Below are 23,040 nucleotides of genomic sequence, written 5' to 3' on the forward strand. Positions count from 1 at the left end.
CAGATATCCTTTGTTGATAAAAACAAAACAAAGAAAAGAAAAGAAAGGAGGAGCTGCCAGCACGGGGCGTTGGCTTCTGGGATCAGCGGCCCCCACGTTCTGCTCCTTTTGCCGCTGCGGTTCCTGGGAGAGCCCTGCAGTTCTGCAGATATCAATTTATATCCGTAGATATCCACATCCGCAGATATAAATTTGTATCTGTGCAGGGCTCTATTTATTTTGTTACAGCAGGTTGACTTTTGGTATCATATTGGTACCTGCTCTGTTTTAGAAAGCCATGAATGAGATTCGGCGGGGACTGAATTGAATTCTGTGCTATTTGGATGGTATTCTTCTTATAGGAAAGGATCAAGAAGATCATCTTGAAATTTGGACACTGTCTTGCATTGTTTGGAACACCATGGACTGAGAGTATGTAGAGACAAATGTGAGTTTTTTCAAAACTTCAGCTGAATACCTAGACATGTAATTGAAGCCATGAGCTGAAGGAAATCAGCAGAGAAAGAGAAGGTGGTTCTTCAAGCGCCACTGCCAGAGAATGTGTCACAGTTACATTCATTCTTAGGACTATTTAACTACTACTGTAAATTTCTGCCTAATCTGGTGACAGTATTGGCACTTTTACACAAACTGTTACAAGCAAAGAAAACATGAAAATGGACTAAAGAGTGTGATTGTGCATTTAAGCAAGCACAGAAACTGTTGACAGCCAAAGTTTTTACACATTTGGATGCTTTGCTACCATTTCAGTTGGCCTGTGATGCTTCCCCATATGGACTAGGTGCAGTTCTTTCCCACAGTTTTCCTGATGGAATCTAGAAACCAATTGCTTTTGCTTCATGAACACTCACTATGCCTCAGAAGAACTATGTGCAAGCAGAGAAAGAATCTTTCAGCTTTATCTTTATCTTTGGAATTCAGAAATTCCATACCTATCTCATTGGTTGACATTTTACTTTGCTGACAAATCATTACCACTTAATTTGTTTTTGGACCAAAACATGGAATTCTGTCATTAGCTGCTGCTCACATGCAACAATGGGAATAGCTATTTTCAGCTCATTCCTATACTGTTCAATTCCGCAAAGGGACTCAGCACAACAGTGCTGATGGGTTGTCCCACCCGCTGTGCCCAAGCTCCTGTCAACCCAAAGAAATTTCAGAGGAAGTGTTCCATCTCAGTTTGATGGATGGATTACCCATTACTAGCACAGATATCAACAAAGAAACTGCTAAGGATCATGTATTTTCTCTAGTGAAAGTAATGGTACTACAGGGTTCAGTGTTGGATCAAAAGAATCTCCAGTTTACTCAATTGATGTTGACATGACACAAATTTTCTCTGAATTACAGTTGCACCTTATGGGAAATGCGAGTAATCATTCTAAAATCACTTCAATCTCAGGTTTTGTAAGCTCTTCACAAAGGTCATTTTGGTGTTGTATGGATGAAAGCCAGGGTCTGGAGTCATGAGAGACTGGAGAGAAAAGCAAATAATTCCTTGCAATTTGAGAGTCTGCAGTAGTCCACCCACAACTCTTAGTTAGGTTATCTCATGTTAGCATGTAAATGATAGTGTGTGTGTGTATAGTTGGAAAGTGTTTTTTTAAAGTAGGGTGGAAGAATGTGATATCCTATCCCTTTAAATATTTGAGCACTCTTCCCTACCCCCAGTGAAAAGCCTCGTTTTTTTTGTTGGTTTCAGTTTTGCAGCCAGAACACTAATTGTTTCCACAGCAGCTAGGAGCCGTATGACCTACATTGACAGTGTTCAGGCCCGCTGACAGAAATTCTAGGCCCGAGGGCCAGGGCTGTCCCTAGATGGGTGGGGCCCGGGGTGGTAGTGCCGACTCTGTCACTTCTGGGACCAGCCACGCTGGCCTGTGGAACCCCCAAAGCATGGGACCCGTAGAAGTCTTGCACACCGAGGCACCCTGCAACCCGCCTGGGTGATTTAAAAGGGCCCGGAGCTCCTGGCCGCCGCCACAACCATGGCAGCTGTGGTGGCCGAGGACCCCCAGGCCCTTTTAAATCGCCCAGGCCCCTGGGCAATTGTCCCCTTGTCCCTCCCTGTCAGCGGGCCTGCCAGCGTTCAATTTACTAAACACAGGATGGAAGCATTACACTATTTGAACAAACTCTTAATGGCACCTTGGTGAGCCTGAAATCCATATACTATTACCTAGCAACTTCTGAAGGTTGATTTGCCATTTCAGTTACACACGATGCTTTCCTATCCCCAAAGAAGAGGCTGGGAAGAGTTGTTGAAAGGTTTATCCACTGAGCTCATGGCAAGTTTGAATACATCAATGACAATATGTCATTTAAAAACTGAAATGTCATTTTGGTTTGTCAAAAAAATAATTCTGCGGTTGCTATTCTCCTGTCCCCTGCCATTTATGGCATTGTGACAGGCTGGCAGTGTTTTCCTGAAACACATTGCCCTGTTAGTAGATGCTGCTGCTGCTGCTGGAAGGAAGGTTAACGGGTTTTGCTTGACCCAGTGAGTCGCTGACAACTTACTATCTCACCTGGATATAAGGGAGATGGGTGTGACACTCTGAGAAGATAGCAGGGTCTACAGTGCAGACTGAGCAGTCCAGAGGGTAAAGCCCTCAGAGCAGCTAAATCTTTGGATGAAGAGGAGATAAGAGCTGCTCTTTTTATCATGAAGTTTCCCTGGTTAATAAAGCAAAACCCCAAGAATGGGGTAACTTTGGACTTTCTATAGTGTGAGGAGGCTGGGAGAGGTGCTTGCTTGTAGAATTCTTCCACATAATTGTGTGGTTGGGTCTAGAATGATATGCTTGTTTTTCTTGGGTGTAATTGCTCTGTGGTGTTATAGTGTTCTTTTGGAACTTGTCTTAGTAGTTTCATGCATTTAGAAAACCTTTGCAAAATGCAAATGCCACATGAAGTGATCAGAGACAAGTCAGTGTATTACAGAACTAAAGATACTCAATCTGTCAGCTCCTTACTCATGCTGCTAAGTAGCTCAGAGCAGCAAATCACATAAACGTAGACATGTGCCTAATGTGCCTCAACATCTCTGTTGATATAATTACAATGAAGCCCATAACACCCCTACTGCCACCTGTGTTTAGCTAACAGGGATGGAGTGTGTGTCACACACTTCATCTTCTATAAGCAATGGCCAATTTTACTTGAAGCTTTAAATTTTTGTTTGTTTTGTGGAGCCCTAGAGATCGCAGTATTTAAATATGTAAATTATATTTTAGCATGAAGGTGGCTAAAATTAAGGATAGGGAAACACTGTTAGGATTGTGACGGTGCTGCCCGTAGGAGCCAGCTGAAGTCACTCAATTAGGGTGAACTGCAAACAGAATGGGGCAGACAAACCCCAAAAGCTGGTGGATATTTCAATACTTAGATTTACCAAGCCAGCACAGAACAGCTTCTATAGTACTTCACTGGTTACTGAGAAGTTCAAACAATGCAGTTCCCTTAAAGTACCCAGCCTCAGGCCTTCATCCAGACACACCTGTCAGATATGATGATGATTACTGAAAATCTTATCTCATTATATAAAAGAAAAGGTTCTTCCAATCCCAAAGGATCAGCCACATACCCAGGTCCAATTATAACTCAGATCTTACCCAAAATACACGCTATAGTCAATTCTTATTAACTAAGCTAAAATTTATTAAAAAAGAAAAGAGAGAGAGTGTTGGTTAAAAGATCAATATGCATACAGACTTGAATTCAATTCTTGAGGTTCAGATACATAGCAGAGGTGAGCTTGTAGTTGCCAAAAGTCCTTTTTGGTATAGTCCATGGGTTATAGTCCAATGTCCATATTCAGGGTGACTCCAGTCAATGACTGGGGATCTCAATCCTTGTGGCTTAAGGTTTCCCCCTCTTGAAACCCAAAGCAGATCTGAGATGCAGAAGGATCGTGTCCCAAGGTTTTTATACATTTCCAGCAGCCTTTTGGCCTGAGAAAACAATAGGCTCAACTTTCCTTCTTCTAAACATCCTGGCAATTAGCACAGAGTAATTTATCCATTAAATAGTTCAGATACAGGTTACCACAACCTTCGAAGTGACATATAGACAATAATACTATTTCACTCAAGTATCATCATAAATGTTAATATTTCTTTTTTGATCTTTAAATTAAAGCTATAGCAATAGACAAGAATTGTTTGCTTATATTACAAGACCTGAGCAAACATCTACCCTTCTATCTCTAACAATGCAGACTTACATTTCAAAGCTCTATTCATTTAGTTAACTTCCTGGCCAGTCTCTAAAGTTCACCCCTGGGTCGAGTCAGTCGGTGAAATAATTAACTCTTTCTGGCCCTGTCATCTTTCAATGAGATATTATATCACACTCATAACGTCACAAGGATAAAATAAGAAACCATCCAACTCCAGTTTTCACCTCTACTTAAACCAAACCTGATTTGAGGCTCTGAAATGTTCAGCTGAGAGAGAGATGGATTATTTTCCATCTGAGATCAGGAGTGCTGGATATCTTACAAGAAACTGCAATCCCTTGATTATGCAAATCCAATGAGAACAGGCTAAGCTTTGTGTAAGCCCCTGGTTTTATTTTAGAGACATTGTGCTCCAGAAGACAGTGCACAGGCAGAGGAAGGAGAAGCTTCTTCACGTGATCCTGCCACTGTGGGTGACAAGGTAGCTCAGTCTTCTGTCCCATTCTGACCTGGGTCTGTCTACTGAGAGACAGGTGTGAACTGCATGGCAAAGAAACATTTGCATCATAAAGCATGGTATTGCATGTCTGAGTTACAGAATGTGTTAAAAGCCCAGTTCTAGGGCTCGTTGGAGGAATTTTTATGGAACTGTATTCCATCAGAATATGCAGAAATTGAAACTTTTCAGAAAATTGCATTGATTTTAGCCAGAAATTCATTTTAGAAGAAAAGTAAGGGGTCAAAATAGTAGGAGTCAATATATTTTAATTTTTTAAATTTTGAAATGACTTCATTATTTTTGTATTATATTGTAAAATAATACAAAATAAAATAAAGTTTAAATCAAAACAAAACTTTGTTATTTTACCAAAACAAAATGTTTTAATTGACCCTTTTTTGAAAATATTTCTTTAGAGAATTTTCAAAATTTTGGGATTTAATTTTCATTTAGAATGAAACCATGTTTTGAAATATCAAAAATCCTTTGTGAAATGCATCTTCTGTCCTCAGCACAGTTCAACCCAGTTATCTATGCACAGGATGCACGTAAAAGTTCAGTATAATCACTTAGCCAAAAGCACTTTGTTTTCATGATGAGGACAACCCTGTATTTCTCTAAATTTGTTATGGTCTAATTAACAGGAAGCCTTAGCAAATAGTATAACAGACAAGAGACAGTGATGAATTGTTGCTTAGCTTTGAGAAATCCCCTTTCCTGTCACCAGAGGGTTGATTAGAATTCTCCTGCTTTCCTGTCCTTTATATAAGTGATTATAGTCTGCATTATAGTTCCCAGGCTGCTACTGGCAAAAATCTTTTTGTTAATGGTTTTTTATTTTACATTACACACGATGATGTTTTTAAGAATATGTATCTAGGTAACAGTGCTGACACTGCTACTTGCAGAAGGAGAAGACTCAATGCACTTCTTCTTGGTTGTCTGGATGGAGCTGGGGCTGGAATGCCTAAAGGGGACCATGTTTGGCTTCTGGTTAACCAGCATGGTACTGCAGAAGGTCTCTTGTTACTGCCTTGGTGAAACTATAGAATAAACTACTAGTTTTGAGGGATTGTCTGCCCTATTTCTTGCAGTCTGCCCTGAGTGGGGCATTCTCAGTGTGGCCCATCCAGGCACTGGGTCAAAGGCTGTATCAACATGTAACTTTTATGGATTAGCACAGAGGGGGACCTGTAGCATATACTCACCAGGTTGTGCAAGATGACCGTTTCTTTGGGTTTGGTCTTCACTGACCCACTATCCTTGCTCTGTTAGGCCTGTAACCCTGTGGCTCATTTGCTTTCTTCCCTATTACCTTGTTCTCGGACTGAAGACAGGTGAACGGCACACATTCCAAGAACAGGAACAGTCAGGATTTTCATTGTTCTCCACTCAGCTTCACACACAACATGTGTTTGTTTTAAGGTACTGTAGAACAGATAGAACACAGAGAAAATGAGAATGTGAAACCAATTCATTCTGAGTGTAATTCCATTGCCTTCAGTAAAGTTACACCAAGGATATGTTGAGTCCATTTTATTTATTTGATACAGAAAGCTTCCTGCACAATGATGCAATTCTTAAAGATGAGGTCGTACCAGAGTAGAGGCTAAAATGTTACCTTTAGCATCTGTGCACAAGTTCCAGTATTTCTATTTCTGAATTTAATGGAGTTCAGAGACTCAGAACAATATAAAGGTCTGAAATGACATGAAAACTGGTAGTCTTGCAGTATCTCAGATCATGGATGGTGAAAATATGAGGAAATTGGGTTGCTTATGATTTCTGTCCACTTAAGAAAAAATGTTAATGGAAAACACTAACACAAATTCCAAGGTAGTCATGTTTTGTTTTCTGCAAATGAGCATTCCTCCTTTCAGAATTACATATTACAGTGTCATAAAATGCTCCTCACTAACCAAAGCCTTCATTACAGATTTTCAGAATACACAAAAGTCTCAGCCTTGAATCCTAATGTAGAATTCTCATTTCTATATTTCATTTCTATAACCTGTAATGTTGTTTTCCCTCAAACTATTCAATATTCTTTTGAGTTCTGGTTTCCTCCCGCAGAATTTTGGCTACTGTTAATGTATGTTTTCTGAAAGTCCCTCTCCTTCCTTGGGAACCATCACTCCTAAATGAACAAACAGAGCAGATATGAGCCCAGGTCATCTGTTGAATTCGTTTGGGGTTATCTGGGAGGCAGGCAAGAAAGGTGACAACTCCAATAGTACAAATACACATCTAAAAACACACTTACAGATGAACTAGTAACGCTTTGCCATAGTCTGAGACGCCATCTGTTTTGTTTGTCTTGAGATGGAATGACTGGCTCTTAAAGTCAGTCCAAGTACTCTGATGAGGCATGTGACTGTTTTTAGCTAGTGACTATGTCCTGTTTACATGGTATCATCTCGAGGCTAGTGGTTTTGCAAGTGATTCCTGTCAGTATAACAACACCCAAGATGTGAAATGAACTAACGGCTGCTCCCCACTCCATTGTCTGGAAGTGCTGTATCTAGTCCTGAGCCATCCCTTTAAGAACATCTTTTTTTTTTTTTTTTAAATGTGTGGTTTGTTTTCATCTGCTTTAAAATATTAGCACTAGAGCTGGCCAGAGGATGACAATTCCGTTTTGCAACAACTGTTGAGGTTTCAAATTTTGTTTTTATTCCACATTGGAACAAAACAAAAACCTTTAAAATGTTTCTACAAAATGGAATTGTGCTGAAATATTTATTTATGGGTTTAAAAAGTCAGGTTTCTGAGTCAGCTGTCTCTGCCTGAAAACCACTGGAGAGTCCACCTTGGATCTCAGAAACTTCCTGTTGCAAACATCTTTGAAATCTATACACTTTGATGAAGCAGCATGTTTTGATGAAAAAACATTTTGTTAAAAATGTTCTGACCAGCTCTAATTAACACTATTTAGAAGCTCAAATCATATCTTAGCAAATGTATAAATACTATTTTGTTCTGTTCAAAGTTCCATTCCACAAACCCCTCCTTTAATTACCATCTCTTTCACCAACCCTTCCAGAGCTGATTCCCTTCACCTCCCCTTAATAATGCCTACTTGTCCTCTCCCATTGTAGCTGCATTTCTGTATTCCCATACTCTTTGGGTGAAATCCTGACTCCATTGAAGTCAATGGCAAAACTCCCACTGACTTCATTTTGGCCACTATTTCACCCTTTCAGTTGGGTTTCAGTCCTTTTGAGGCAGGCTTGGCTTTCTCTATCACAGTCTATAAAACTCCATGCAGTTTTACAGTGTGCAAAACTGAGAAATTTATTTTAATTTTTCAAACACAAACCATCTTAAAGAATCAGTGAAGTCACTTGCTTGCGAATAAGTTTTTAAAAGGAAAATAATTCATATAACGCGCTAAGAAAATTATGGTATAGTGTTTTATATTACCCATAATTTGTTACTTCATCAGCGCCCATACTGTGCAAGCTTTAGACTTGGATTTGTAAATAGTTAAATTAAGGTTTCAAAGTGTTGAATTTTGCAAATATATCTTCTTTGAATGGGTCAGTAAATATAATGCTGTTACAGATTTATAAATAGAGAACTCTATAAATCCTGTACACATGTCGTGAGTAGAAAAAATGTTTTTTTCACATGCAGTGTATTTTCCTATGTGCAGATTATATTAATCCACAAATCATTGGTGAGGCCAGATTTGCAAGGGTATTTAGGTGCCTAAAAATGCAGATAGGCACCTAGTGGGATTTTCAAAAGTGAGTTAGACGTCTAACCCACACTGACCTCACAAAACAACTTGGGAACAGGTGGTGATGCCCTTCTTCCCCATCTCTTTATGGGATGTAGCCTGGGTGGGAGACTCAGGTTCAAATTTACTCTGTACAAATAATCATTGGAGTAGGGACTTGAACTTGGTTCCTCCATCTCCCAGGTAAGTGCCCTGACCAGTGGGCTATTGGCTGTTCTGTGGTAGAAGACTTTTTTTGAAAAATCTTTTCCCCTTCTCCAATTTTTTTGTGAAGAATTATGAAAGGTCTCAGTTTCATCCGGATGTGGAATGAAACAAATTTCAAAACCTCAAAATTTTTGCAAAACAGAACTCGTGTTACTCACCATTAGGGCTGGCTGGAAAACTGCTCCTCCTCTCTGAATCCATACTATGCCTGCTTCTCTTCAATATCTACTTGAGATCACTGGGGGAGAGAGTGAGACCCCCAGGGGTATAACTGGCAATGGTATGCTGATGGCACTCAAATATATATATAATTCACTACTAACGCAACCACCGTCACCACTAAAATGTCAGACTGTTTACAAGGAATCAGTTAGTGGATGAAGACCAGCTGGCCCAAGCTAAACCCAGGCAAGACTGAAGTGATCTGGTTCAAAGGGGAAATGCTTTGAAAAACTAGTTGAGATGCTGTCTTCACTGAAGGCATACTGCCCTTGTTCATTGAAGTGGTGCAAAGCCTCCGAGTCCTGTTTATCTCCTAAGATGACCTGGCTAAGCTTGGATGACCAGTTAGCATCATTATTTAAAAATGTGTGTTTTGTTTTTGTTTTTTACCTCCAGCTTGCTGGAAAACTTTATCCCTTCCTACTTGGATGAAGACTGGGACTCGGTTATCCCTGCATTTGTCACCTTCAAGACGGATTGCTGTAATTCACTATATCAGAAGCTGAACGTTAAGATGATATGAAAATTCTAGCTGGTACAAAATTCAGCTGCCCACCTTCTCCATGTCTTAGGGTGCTGTGAGCACGCCAGGTCTGTGCTCATATCCCTACAGTGACTCCAGTCAGCTTCCAATGCCAGTTTTGACAGTTAGGGCTTTATTCCTCCAGTTCATTAGAGGTCCAGTTTCAATCTATGAAACACTGAGACAACTGTACTTCTCTGGGTCAATGCAGATTACAGAGCCCAGAAGGAAGTGGGCTCTTGATCAAGGGTATTCAGGTATGGAACAAACTTCCAGAGAAGATCATGTAAATCCAGAGTCTGAGCACTTTTAGGAAACACTTGCCAAACCTTCCTCTTTGAAAAAGCTTTAGCACCACAAGGATGACAACATACAAAGGATCACAATGCTGACTCTCTCTTCTATTCAGTAGAAAAAAAATCTTAAATATCAAAAGGGGACATGAGAGGGGACATGATAGCAGTTTTCAGGTATCTAAAAGGGTGTCATAAGGAGGAGGGAGAGAACTTGTTCACCTTAGCCTCTAAGGATAGAACCAGAAACAATGGGTTTAAACTGCAGCAAGGGAGGTCTAGGTTGGACATTAGGAAAAAGTTCCTAACTGTCAGGGTGGTTAAATACTGGAACAAATTGCCTAGGGAGGTTGTGGAATCTCCGTCTCTGGAGATATTTAAGTGTAGGTTAGATAAATGTCTATCAGGGATGGTCTAGACAGTATTTGGTCCTGCCATGCGGGCAGGGGACTGGACTCGATGACCTCTCGAGGTCCCTTCCAGTCCTATAATCTATGAAATCTATGAAAATCTATGAAAACAAAAACCCTACCGCAAGCAGAGATTTTTCCCCTGAAAAGGGAGAAGTGCCAGAGTCTCTGTGAAATCCACTAGGGGCTTTGCTGTTGATTTTACATGGGAGATATTCAGATACTGCGGTGATGGGTGCCAGTATAAAACTTCAAGATAGATACACATGAACACATAATGGGAAGTAAATCTTTACCACACGTAAACAGTGTTTCCCCCAGTCTCGCCGCATATCAGTAATGTGTTGATCTTGAAGTAATCAAAAATAATATTACTAAAATAAAGTTCTAACAAATATAACTAAGTAAATTTAATTGCATTTCCCAAGCTATTTAGAATCTTAGGAGTAGATTCACAAAAGGACTTAGGCACCTAAATCCCAAAATCAGGCCGCACAGGGAGTTACAAACCCTCCCCTCACAGCTGCTTCTGGACCCTGTAGGAACCCAAAATAGCTTAGCAGCTAAAATTTTGCAGTAAAAGTTTTCTAGACACATATGTTTCTGCCTGTGTGCATGTGCACTGCAGCCCCACGTCAGCTATCCAGATGCCTAAGCCTCAGAGTGAATGCTTGATCCATGGGTGATTTATTTATTATTTTCTGTGTCTTTATCTGTGAATGGTCTCACAGAAGAGGGCAAGGCACATACCTATTGTGTAGTTGAAACTACATAAAATCTGGTGTATGTTTAGGGTGACCAGATGTCCCGATTTTTTATAGGGACAGTCCTGATTTTTGGGTCTTTTTCTTATATAGGCTCCTATTACCCTCCACCCCTAGTCCCGATTTTTCACACTTGCTGTCTGGTCACCCTATGTGTGTTTGAAACTCCTTGTTTTAACGTGAAGGCACTACATGCTTTCACTTCAGCAGGTTGACCACCTGCTGCTGTGTTTCAGCTCAAAACTATATAGGGTAATAAAGTTGTTCTTTATTGGTGAGTTGTTCTGTGACTTTCACTCATATTTTATATATATAAATGTATGTATTCTGAGTCTAGCAGTTCTGCTAAAATCCATATTTTGCTTTAACTGTTTTTAAAAAACAAACACTTGAAAAATGATTACACAAATAATTGCACTGTTGTTTCATATTTCCTTCTCTAATTCCACAAGGACTTGATGGTATCAGTTTTGCATGCAGCCAACTGTATACTCCAGATAGATTCAAGGTTCAAAGAGGATATTTATGTGTGAGAGAGTTGTCTAGTATGTGGCATAATTCTTTAAGTGTTTTGCCCCGAGTTGTAGGAAAACCTTTTCTAAAACATGTTACATTTTTCAATTGTTGCTATTTTGAGGTGATATAGGATTAGTGCCGTCTGACACATTACATTTGCAGCACGTGAGCTGAGAATTGAATGGAACAATGGTATATTTAAAAAAAAAGGAACATATTTATCTCTTAAATGGACTAAAAATCAGGATAGCACTGAGCGATTTTAGACTACATTCATGGATGTGTTAATCCATGTTATTGTAAGACCTCAAAAACATTTTGAGCTGGATAGATCAAACAGCTTCTTGGGACTAAATCGGGGGGCCTAGATAATCTCCATCAAGAATATTAAAATACCTGACATATGAAATTGCAATCTCCAAACTAAGGTTTTCTAATGAATATATAATCTCGGAGGTCAGACCCTCTGACTGGAGAATTGCTAATATTGTACCTATTTTTAAGAGAGGGTGAAAAAGTGTTTCAGGAAACTACAGGCCAATTAGTTTGATCTCAATTGTATGCGAGGTCTTGGAACAAATTTTGAATGAGAAAGTAATTCAGGACATAAAGGTAAATAGTAAATGGGATAAAATACAAGAAGGTTTTACAAAAGACAGATCATGCCAGACGAACCCAATCTCTTTCTTTGAGAAGATAACTGATTACTTACACAAAGGAAATGCAGTAGATCTAATCTACCTGGATTTCTGTAAGGTATTTAATACAATTCCACATGGGAAGTTGTTAGTTAAATTGGAGAAGATGGGGATTAATACAAGAATTGAAAGGTGGATAAGGAATTGGTTAAAGGAGAGGCTACAATGGGTCATACTGAAAGGTGAATTGTCAGGTTGGAGGGAGGTTAGTAGTGGAGTTCCTCAGGAACTGGTCATGGAACCAGTCTTATTTAACATTTTCATTAATGACCTTGGCACAAAAAGTATGTATGCTAATAAAATTTGCGGATAACACATTGGATGTCTTGCCAATATGGAGGAGGACCAGAATATTGTATGAGAAGATCTGGAGGACCTTGAAAACAGGACCAATAGAAATGGGATGAAATTTTAATAGTGCAAAGTCATGTACTTAAGAACTAACAACAAGAATTTTTGCTATAAAGTGGGGACTTATCAGTTGGAATCGACAGAGCAGAAGAAAGACCTGGATGTATTGGTTGACTACAGGATGAGTATGACCCACCAATATGATGTAGCCATAAAAAAAATCTAATGTAGTCCTAGGATGCATCAGGCAAGGTATTTCCAGTAGAGAGAGAAATGTTGTTACTGCCATTATAAAAGGCATGGGTGAGACCTCATCTGGAATACTGTGTGGAATTCTGGCCTCCCATGTTTAAAAAGGATGAATTCAAACTGGAACAGGTGCAGAGAAGAGCTGTTAGGATGATCAAAGGAATGGAGAACCTACCTTATGAGAGGAGACTTAAGGAGCTTGGCTTGTTTAGCATAACCAAATGATGGCTGAGAGGAGATATGATTGCTCACTATTAACATATCAGTGAGATAAACACTGGGAAGGTAAAGGAGTTATTTAAATTCAGGGCCAATGTTGGCACAAGAACAAGTGGAAATAACTTGGCCATCAAAAAGTTTTAGGCTTGAAGTTAGATGACGATTTCTAACCATCAGAGGAGTGAAGCTCTGGAACAACCTTCCATCAGGAGTCATGAGGGCAAAAAAACAAACTGGTTTCAAGACTGAACATGACAAGTTTGTGAAGGGGATGGTATGATGAAATTAACTACAATGACAAGTGGCCCATCTGCAGCTGCTAGTAGCAAATATCTGCAACAGCCAGAGATGGGACACTAAATGGAGAGGGCTCTGAGTTACTATGGAGAATTCTTTCCCTGGTGTCTGGCTGGTGGCTCTAACTGATTGCCATATTTGGAGACAGGAAGGAATTTTCCCCCACGTCAGATTGGCAGAGACCCTAGGGATTTTTCACCTTCCTCTGCAGCATGGGACACTGGTCACTTACTGGTTTAAAAACGAGAGTAAATGGTGGATCCTCTATAACTTGAAGTCTTTAAATCATGATTTGAGGACTTCAGTAACTCTGCCAGAGGTTATGGGTCTGCTACAGGAATGGGTGTGTGAGGTTCTGTGGCCTGCATTGTGCAAAGGTCAGACTATCTGATCATAATGGTCCCTTCTGGCCTTAAAAATCGGAGCCTATGAAGCTTATGAAATAACAACCTATTTTTCATTTAATCAATGAGGCTTCTACCTGACAATCTTTCTCGGATGCTGTAGATTCGGAGTTTGTGAGATTTCTTCCTCGGGCCGCTTTTCCTCATAGAGCTAGAGGTGTAGCAAGGGGACTAGAATTTGAAAACTTGACCACCAGTCGAAAGTCTACAAAAGACACAAAGCTGTACCTGAGAAGTGCAGGAGAATTTATTGTCTACAGAAATTCTTCCTAATGGCCATTAGGATTGGAGTAAAAAAGATGTATTTCATGCTTCATTATTGGGGCTGGCTGGGAATTTTCTGAGGAAATGTTTTTAACTGGAAAATGGCAGTTTGTTGAAACTGAAACTGTTTGTGGGAAAGGGTCTGTTATGACATATCTCCTGTTTTAAAAAAAAAATTGGACAAAAAAAGTTGAAATTGATGGAACAGCCCAGTTCGACACTTTTTTTAAAATTAAAAGTTTCAGTTTTGCTTTGGAATAACTTTTCATGCAGAAATTTTAGCTAATTTATGCTAACAATCTTTTTAAAAAGAGAAAGAAATGGCTGGAAATTATCCATACAAAATGTTTTTATTGTCTTGACCTGAATTTTTTTGCAGATTATCAGTTAATGAAAATCTTCAAAATTTTTACTTTGCACCCTGATTCAGGCTGGGAAAAGTTTTCAAAATCTCAATAATTCTCATGGGACATTCATTCTACCATATGGTTGGCATAATTTTCTCTCCAAGTCTAATTTTGGTAAGAACAGTAAAAAACAAACTCTTCCAGGAGTTCAACTTGAGTCAAGCATCTAGTACATTCTAATTACATATATTTTCTTCAGTGTCAACTTAAAAATGGCTTTCTTAGTTCTAGCTATAACAATTTTCATGTGTCACCCGCAGTGAACTGGATATAAGTCCGTATGTATTTAAATCTACAGTTTTTATTTCAAGCACAAAACTGGTTTAGTTGAAAACCTGCAATCCCTAATCACTCAAGATAACGAGTGTTTTGACATACTACTAACTGCAGGATTTCAGTAGAAATGCACTTCTATGCAACTCTCATTCAAAGGTCTCAAAACCGTATGCAAGCATTAAAAGTTAAACCTAACCCTTTGAATTAGGTGGAGGAAACATTCCCTGCTAGAATGCATCTGTTTTTGTTTTTGTTTTACAGTGCACAACATAGCCCGGCAGGTTAGAACAGAAAGTGAACTACACTGTATTCAGTGGAAACTGTCGAGGATGTTTAGGAAGATAACTCTATTGGTGTATCTGAATTTTTTTTTCCAGGATGCCAGGCCTAACACTCTTTTTCTTAGGAAAGAGTTATGATATCTTGATAAATTCTTGGTTTTACATCTCATCCAAAAGGCCATGCAGATGCACACATTGACTCAGCATCAGTAATCACTAGGGTAGAAGAGAGTTACCTACTGAATGACCATTGCCCTATTCTACATCACCTACAATATGTGTTCCTTAAAGATTTTTCATCCAAATGTTGCATCAGCTCAGCTCTTCTTTGTCAGATCTGATGGGATCACAGCATGCATTGGTATGATTAAAGGCTGAAACTCTTATTTTAAGGATATATTTTGGTTTAAAATTGAACTATAATACCCTATTTCTCCATCTTGCTACGTTAACACTTAGAGGTTAATCATTTCCATGAGAGTTCGAAGAGTGTCTTTTCATTTCATCCTTCCCCTAAAGAGTATGAAAAAGACATCCATTAAAATCTATCACAGCAGACAAGTAATTTCGTCTATTTTTAATCTTGAAAGTGTATAAATTGCTCAAGCCCTTTCTCCCAGAGAACTTTGTAATTTTGGTAAAATTATGAATGACTCTTCTTACTGTACAGTAGTTAATACTACATTTGAACTATTGGTAACTAGACTGATTTTGAATATTCTGTGTAGTCTTTTCATTTGAGGATCAGGGATTTGAATATTTTTGTTGCTTAGTAGGACGGAAGGGGTCTCAAATCTCACACTCTCAATCTTTTTATAAATTCATAAAGAGCAAGACCAGAGGAAAATGGGAAGGAGATAATATATAATATGTAGTGCCACCCTCACTGAGATTTAATGCTATTGGAAACCAAACCAAAACACCATATACATGTTTGATCTTGTAATAATTATTATAAAAGATTTTAAAAAGTTCTTTTAGAAGTTGAAAAGCCTCAAGTACAATGAGTGTGGCCATCAGTGTGTAGATAGATTTTGCTTCAAATATGGGGACCAAGTTTGCATCCCCTACACAGAAAAAACTTTGACTGATCTCTGGGATTTTGCCTGAATGAGTGCTGCTTTTGGACCTATTGCCCTCAAATATAGATTTCCAAGTTGGGAAATGGAAGCACGGGAGAGACAGATAACAATATGTTCATAAATACATGGTGTGAATTGCCCTTTTCCAAATTGCTGGATATTTTCTCCCTTACATGTAATGTGACTAGAGGTTTCTATGTTACCTTGTCTGCCATTCCATCTTACCTTGACAAATATTTACTGCACTCAACACCACCTCTGGAAAGGTTCCAGGATCAACCTGAGAACCCATCATCACCCCAGCTTTTTTTTTTTTTTTTTTTTTAAATAAAGGTTAAGACTAATAAATCCCAATGCATTGTCAAAGCTAGTCTGGTTTAAACAGATAAGCAGATAATAAAGGAACAGCAAGAAGCTACTACAGAGGCAAGGCTAAGCAGCTTATACTTCACTTTTGACCATCAAGTCAGGTGACTGAGCAGCAAACTGTGACACATCGGGAAGGCAAGCTACTATGTCAAACAGCAGCTTGTGTTTCCCAGATTAGACTTCTCAATCAAAATTAGAAGAGGATTTCTTTTTATCTCCCTAATTAAGCTGTTCTATCCTTTGTATTGTTTGAGTCAATGTTGATGACTAACTGAGGAGAAAAGCCTTGAGGACTGTTTCCCAAATATAATTAAATGAGGACATAATGTTTTGCAATGGAAGAGATTATACATTTGCTGAATTTAAAACAGGCAAACAGAAAAAAAAAAAAGAATTGTACACACTGGGAATTGAGCTATGTGCTGAGATGTATTGAATTAGATGTTTTGGAGACATAAATCAGAGCATTTTTTTCTACTTTTCATTCTCCTGAGATCTTATGTATAATATTGTACAGTGATTGTCTAAAAAAATCCATTGTTTGTGCTGTTTTTGTGAGATGAGACAAGGCTTTCTAATCCAACTAAGCACATGCAAGAAATCCTAGCTCTGTTGTAACTAATTAGGAGGCAGGTGTTCTGTTATATCTAGTTTCAGAACATCCAAACTCACTTAAACTATAATCAGTGAATACTGATTAAGCCAGTCAGTCCACAATGCTGATATTTAAAGCTTCAGAAAGGTTTTGCTCATGGGATCTTCATTTCTGAACTTGAAGTGTAACAACACATTGCAGAGTCCTCTGAGGCAGATTCAGTAGAACCATCCTAGGGCCAAATTCTGCTCTAGTTGTCCTGGTTACTTCAGTGGGCGACCTATGCACCAATGGTTGAAAATGGATCTTTAATCTGAAACAAAAGTGTTATGTTAAAGCTGACAGACTTTTTTTTCATTCAGGATTGCCATTAAGATTAACAGTAACCTTCCCATTAACTTCAATAGAGGCAGGGTCTTCTTTATTCTTTAGATAGTAAATGCAGGGCCAGATTCCAACGCTCAGATGATTTGTCGCATTATTTCAGTTTCCTTAGTCAGTTCTTAATATCCAATTTTTGTTTAAAGAATGTGTATCCAAAGATCATGCATTAACTTCATTTACTCTTCATAAATATAATGAACATCTCCTTTCTTTGGAGTTACATTTTCAGTAACCTGTAGTTGTAAGCATTATTTTTAGTCTTCCACATCTTGCTATGCACTTCACACACAAGTTATGCATTGTAAGTTAACATATGTTTGCGTATACAGCTGAACCTATGTGCTCTTAACCGAGTTGTCCATATATAATCCACGTGCAATTGCAGTAAATGGGTCTCCAACTAGTCTCTGTAATCAAAAATTTTAAAATGTACTTTAACATAGAGAACCAAGGATTTTCCATGGAGCTTGGATTCTATTACTAATGACAATGAAGGAATGTACAGGGGTAAAATCATTATTAGTTGGATTATTTCATTTGTATATTTTAAAATATATACAGAGAGAATTTGTCTAACTTGTGTTTCTTTATTAGAGTTTACTGTATATCAGGATAAAGTTTGAGATATCTTATTCCATATATAATATATCCACTAATCAGCCTGTCAGGATTTTGACTATGATTCCCTAATAAAAGGGCTTGCTCATGCTTTCGTTTGTAGCCAACAGAGGTTTGGTTTTAGCTTGAATTAGAACAAGTGCAGGCCCAGTTGGCTTGTAAAATCTAGTCAGGCATAAATTAGCTAATACAATAAAAGTACCCAGAATAATAATACAAAAGGGCTCAAGACTTTTCTTGGCCAGCCAGCTACCAGGAGAACAACCTACATTTCTGGCTGTAGTCTCAATGGAAGGCAAATCCCACCATGAACATTTGTCCTTTCTTTCTCTTCGTCTCAAGAGAGAAGTGGGAATATAGGCTGCTATTGACTTAAGCTTCATTTTGGTTTCAAATAGCCTTTTTGATACAGTCCTCAATCACCAAAAAGACTGCATGGGTCTTTTCGTGCAAGGAAGTGAGCACTCGTAACTTCCATTTAAGTCGAGGAATAGGGCTTTTGAATAGAGGAAAAAGCTTTTACAGCATCTAAACCACCTGTGAATGAGACTATCACAGACACCATTTTGGAATCTTTTGGGAGAGGGGGGAGTTTAGATAGCTGCTTTAGACACTCTAGACACTGGTTTCTTTTATATTGGGTAACATTAATAGAAGGTGAGATTCTGTCTCTAATAATGGTTTGTAATCTCTTCAGAATGAAATCTTCCTGCTATGCCTCAGCATTCCTCTCTCAAGTATTGTCGGAGCACAAACTCTCATTGCATTAATGCTGTTCTTAAATAAAGAACTTGTGGTTTTTTATCCTCTTCAAATAAAAAATGAAATTATTGGGGGAAAAAGTCAAATAAAGGTAGCAGGCCCTCATTTCTGGGAGGCTGAATTAAGGTTTTCAGATAATAGATTTCTGCCAGGAAATAATGCTGGTTTTATTTTTTCTTTATATTCAGATGGAAGACGTCATAGCACGCATGCAGGATGAGAAAAATGGGATTCCTATTCGTACAGTCAAAAGTTTTCTTTCCAAGATTCCCAGTGTCTTTTCTGGTAAGATTCAAAGTGAATTTCATACTGTTTAAAGCACTAGTGGTGCATAGGGGTTCTTGGACACCAATCATGTACTTAACATGAGTATTCTAAGAAATCCACATAGTCATCTGATCTGGGAACGAATTAGCTATATTGCAAATCCACTGAAAACTGGATTTCTTGGGAAAAGGGTGTTTCCTTTGTCTGCTATGCGTTGCAAGAAATTTACTCAAAGGCTTTTCTAGATAGTCTAGATAAATTAAGCAATGGCAATACTAGATTTACTGCAGAAAGGCAATTACAGGTAGGTGGCAATATTTTTAATGCACCAGATTTTCATTTCAAACTAATTTATAAATCTGTTTTCAGGCTATAGGTGCACTGAGTTTGGTTGTCTATGTAGTCTAATATCTTAACATAAGAACTGTCATATCAGCAGCATCAAAGGAAGGTGAACCTTCCATCTCACAAGGCCATGTGTGTGTTGTAGTACCATAAATGAAAATTTTTTACTGACTCCCACATAAAATCAACTTATGATCAGAAGCATGAGGGTTGCTGTCCCTTGTTTCAGTCTAGTAGTGCAACTGCAAATGTATCTGTCTTATTTGTTCCTATAAGTAGTCAATATCATTATTTATATTTTTTAAAAGATATTAACTATTTGTACCTTGTGGATATTTATCACTAAATTACTGGCACCAATTTGCATTTATTAGTTTCTGCCCAACAGAGGTTGAATTCTGGAAAAAACAAAGATGTTGAGGCTGGGACTGAGCTGTACCATGAAAGCTTTCACAGCATCTGCCCACTTCATAGCTGGTCCTAATGAATGTTGTTAGCTTCTCTCCTTCATAAGTGCAAAAATCCACTCCATTTTTTTTTTAATCGACTGGCAAAATCCTTTTCATTTTCGTTGTTTCTATTTATGCTATCAAATGACTGTAGAATTCCTCTGAAGTAGATCTTGGTGTCAAACCTATACACTGTAAAATGGCTAATAACTGCTTAGGTTCTGTAGTGGAGAAGGTGCACCCATCACAGAAAATATTTGCAGAAATTTGCATCATGTAGAGCAGCACAAAATGTTCTATATACCTTACTATATAACTTCTGGGATTTCTTTTGAACAGTGAAAAGGAGGAGTGCAGCCAAAGATACTTCCTATGAATGGATAAAAACCATTCAGGGTTTAAAAGAGAAAACATAGCATACAGTGGCCTCTGAGAAGTTGACCTTTTTCTCCCATAAGCATGTAGAGTGTGGGGTTCCCATGAAAGGATTCATCTTAATTCTCTGTCTTTCTTTGACTGCTGTGGGTCCAGACTTACGTCTACAGTTTACTTATAGGAGACATTATTTCCAAAAGCATTTTTTACTTGTAAAGAAATGGTCAATGATACTAGTGGAAGTTATATTAAAATAAGGTACCTTTTCTTCAATAGTACAGGTTCCAGTAGAAGTAACAGCAACTCCTATGAAGGAGGTTTGTTCATTTACAGAAGTTCATCTTATTTTTTTGCCTTAAAAACTATAAGAATCAGAGTTTATTGTTCCTCCCCCAAATCCTCTCTATCACATATTATTCCAGTAACTTTCACTACCTGATATTAACCTCCATCCCAAACATATCATATTTTTCCCACTGTTCAAAGTATCCTCGTTTCTGTGGATGCAAATAACTGAACTCATGAACATATAATTAAGTTGGTAAAGTTCCATGTATAGTACTCCCCTCTACTGGATGGCACCAGAACTGCTTGACTTTGTGCTAGGCCCTTTCCTGCTGTCAGTAATTCTTAAATTAATGGGTTAAGAGTTCATGTTTATGGAGCAGGAGTATCTCAGCTCTGCCATAATGATCTTCCAATTATGAAGTTCTAGGTGGCCACAGATTTGTTGAAGAATAATGTTGTACAGGCTATGTTGACTGCTACTCCCAACAAAAGTATCCATTTATTAATTCAGCATTAAAGTGGGAAAAAATCATTAGTTTTAAAAAAAAATGTGGAAGTTAATGGATTGCTTTATAGCTAAACCTAAGTGTGGAGTTGTCTACCTGGAAATGGTCTGGCCAATGGGAAGATGTTAAAATGATGAGTGTATAGGTGTAATTTGAGATGTGGCTGGCTGCAAGACAATATTTGGACTTACTGAAGGCTGTGAAGTTTGGACAAGATCATGAAGTACTCCCATTGGGTTCTGGTATCATTAACAGATCACAGAGCCAGTTCTAGGGTCTTCATTTAATGAACAAACCTTGACAAATGTAATTTTGTCCCAGGTCTACAATCTCTCAAACAAAAAATGGCCAGAGACCATTTTGCTGCTGTAGACAATCATCTATCCTACATGTTATAGTAGATCTGTCCCCCTTGAAGGAATCCCACAGTTAGATACAGGTGTCCCTAGCCTCTGTCTGTCAGAGGATGGAGATGGATGGCAGGAGAGAGATCACTTGATCATTGCCTGTTAGGTTCACTCCCTCTGGGGCACCTGGCATTGACCACTGTCGGTAGACAGGATACTGGGCTAGATGGACCTTTGGTCTGACCCGGTACGGCCGTTCTTATGTTCTTATACAAAACAGTGAATGTAAAATACTTTCAATCCAGGATTTTTCACTCACAGTGCTGTTGGAGTGCTAGAGCCATTTTGCACAGGTGTTGCATAACTTTGCAAGGCGCAAGCTGAGGAGAATTGGGCCCAGAGTCTTCTGTTGCACAATCCGTTAAAACTAAGCACCATAATATTTTAGTAGGCAAATATTTATTTAATAAATATGTTTTAACTTTGGGAATGGGTAGGATATTTAAATATTTCATATACTTAATGGAATAAATTCAAATTTCACAGTATAATTGACATACAATATGATGGGTTCTCTTTCTAGTTGTCCTATTTACAGTTGGACAGCAAGTGGCAGAGTTAATGGTACTATGGGGACCTTCATTCTGAATGTGTGAGTTAAAGGCAAAAAGTTCCATTTATACCACAGTATACTTGCTCTGAATGTCATAGAATCATAGAATATCAGGGTTGGAAGGGACCTCAGGAGGTCATCTAGTCCAACCCCCTGCTCAAAGCAGGACCAATTCCCAACTAAATCCCAATGTCCCTGAATAAGAGGTTTGACTGTATGTGAAATGAAGAATTATCCTAAAATGATTTTTATATTATTGTCATACTTGAATAAGACAACTTATCACGCATTCAACATTTTAAAGTATGGTGTATGGCTGTTTAGTTCACTAAAGAAAAGATGATTGTAAAACTATATTTTGACATGCACAGAATGCAAAAATTAGGATTTAGCCATAAAATCCTGATTAGCATTTTGGATTTTCTAAAATCCATGCGTCAGGTTTTCACAGCAACACTTGCCCACATTCTCATGTTGCATAGGTTTCTGCAAAGCAACATACTAAGAAGCTTGCAAACCTCTCAAACTGGTCAGTGACACTTCTCTAAAAGGAGAAATTGAAAATTGTCAATACAATGAAGATTTCACAGCTTTTTTTGGAGCCTTTAAATAATCTTGTAAATTTCAGTATGTATCGAAGCATTAGTGTTTAAACAGGCTGTACAAATGGAAAACAAATTCTGGAATACAGGCCAGAATGATGGTCACAATGTAATGGAGGGAGGTTTTGCAACTGGCTTATTATAAAGACAAGCTAGATCTGTTGGTTTACTACAGTGAGGCCTTTTAAGTGCAAGCACTTCCACCCATGCTTAACTTTATTCACAAGAACATTCCCATTGAAGCCAATTAAGCTATTCACTTATGTAAAGTTAAGCAAGTGCAATCTTGTTTGCAGGATTAAGTCCTTAAATGAGAATTTTACAGTTATGCTATTAAAATGCAAGAGTGAGTTTTTCATTTTCATTTACTTGTATTACATATTACTGATCATGACAACACCAAGTGAAATATTACTTTAAATCACATTCTCTTTTATTTAGAATAATGTCAAATGACTGATTATACCCACTTAATGTTTTTAAAAGCATTACAGTTTAGCAAAATTTCAAATCAAGAATTGTATCTGCATTTGATTTTTATATAGAATGTTGTGATGGTAGCTTGTCATTTTTGTATAGGCATTCCTTTAAGATTTTTACAGATACAACATCTGTGCTATTAAATATCTCAAA

At 38.2% G+C, this 23,040-nt stretch overlaps 1 protein-coding gene across 1 annotated transcript in view; it reads left to right on the forward strand.

The window, feature by feature from the left end:
- The window catches only part of RGS7 (regulator of G protein signaling 7), a 417,353-nt gene that overhangs the window by 178,012 nt on the left and 216,301 nt on the right, over positions 1-23,040 (forward strand). The window contains exon 3 of the mRNA XM_034765031.1: positions 18,804-18,900. Coding sequence (XP_034620922.1) covers positions 18,804-18,900 — 97 coding nt within the window. The remainder of the gene's footprint in view (positions 1-18,803; positions 18,901-23,040) is intronic.

Source organism: Trachemys scripta, chromosome 3, assembly GCF_013100865.1.
Source record: "Trachemys scripta elegans isolate TJP31775 chromosome 3, CAS_Tse_1.0, whole genome shotgun sequence".
NCBI classification, from domain to species: Eukaryota; Metazoa; Chordata; order Testudines; family Emydidae; genus Trachemys; species Trachemys scripta.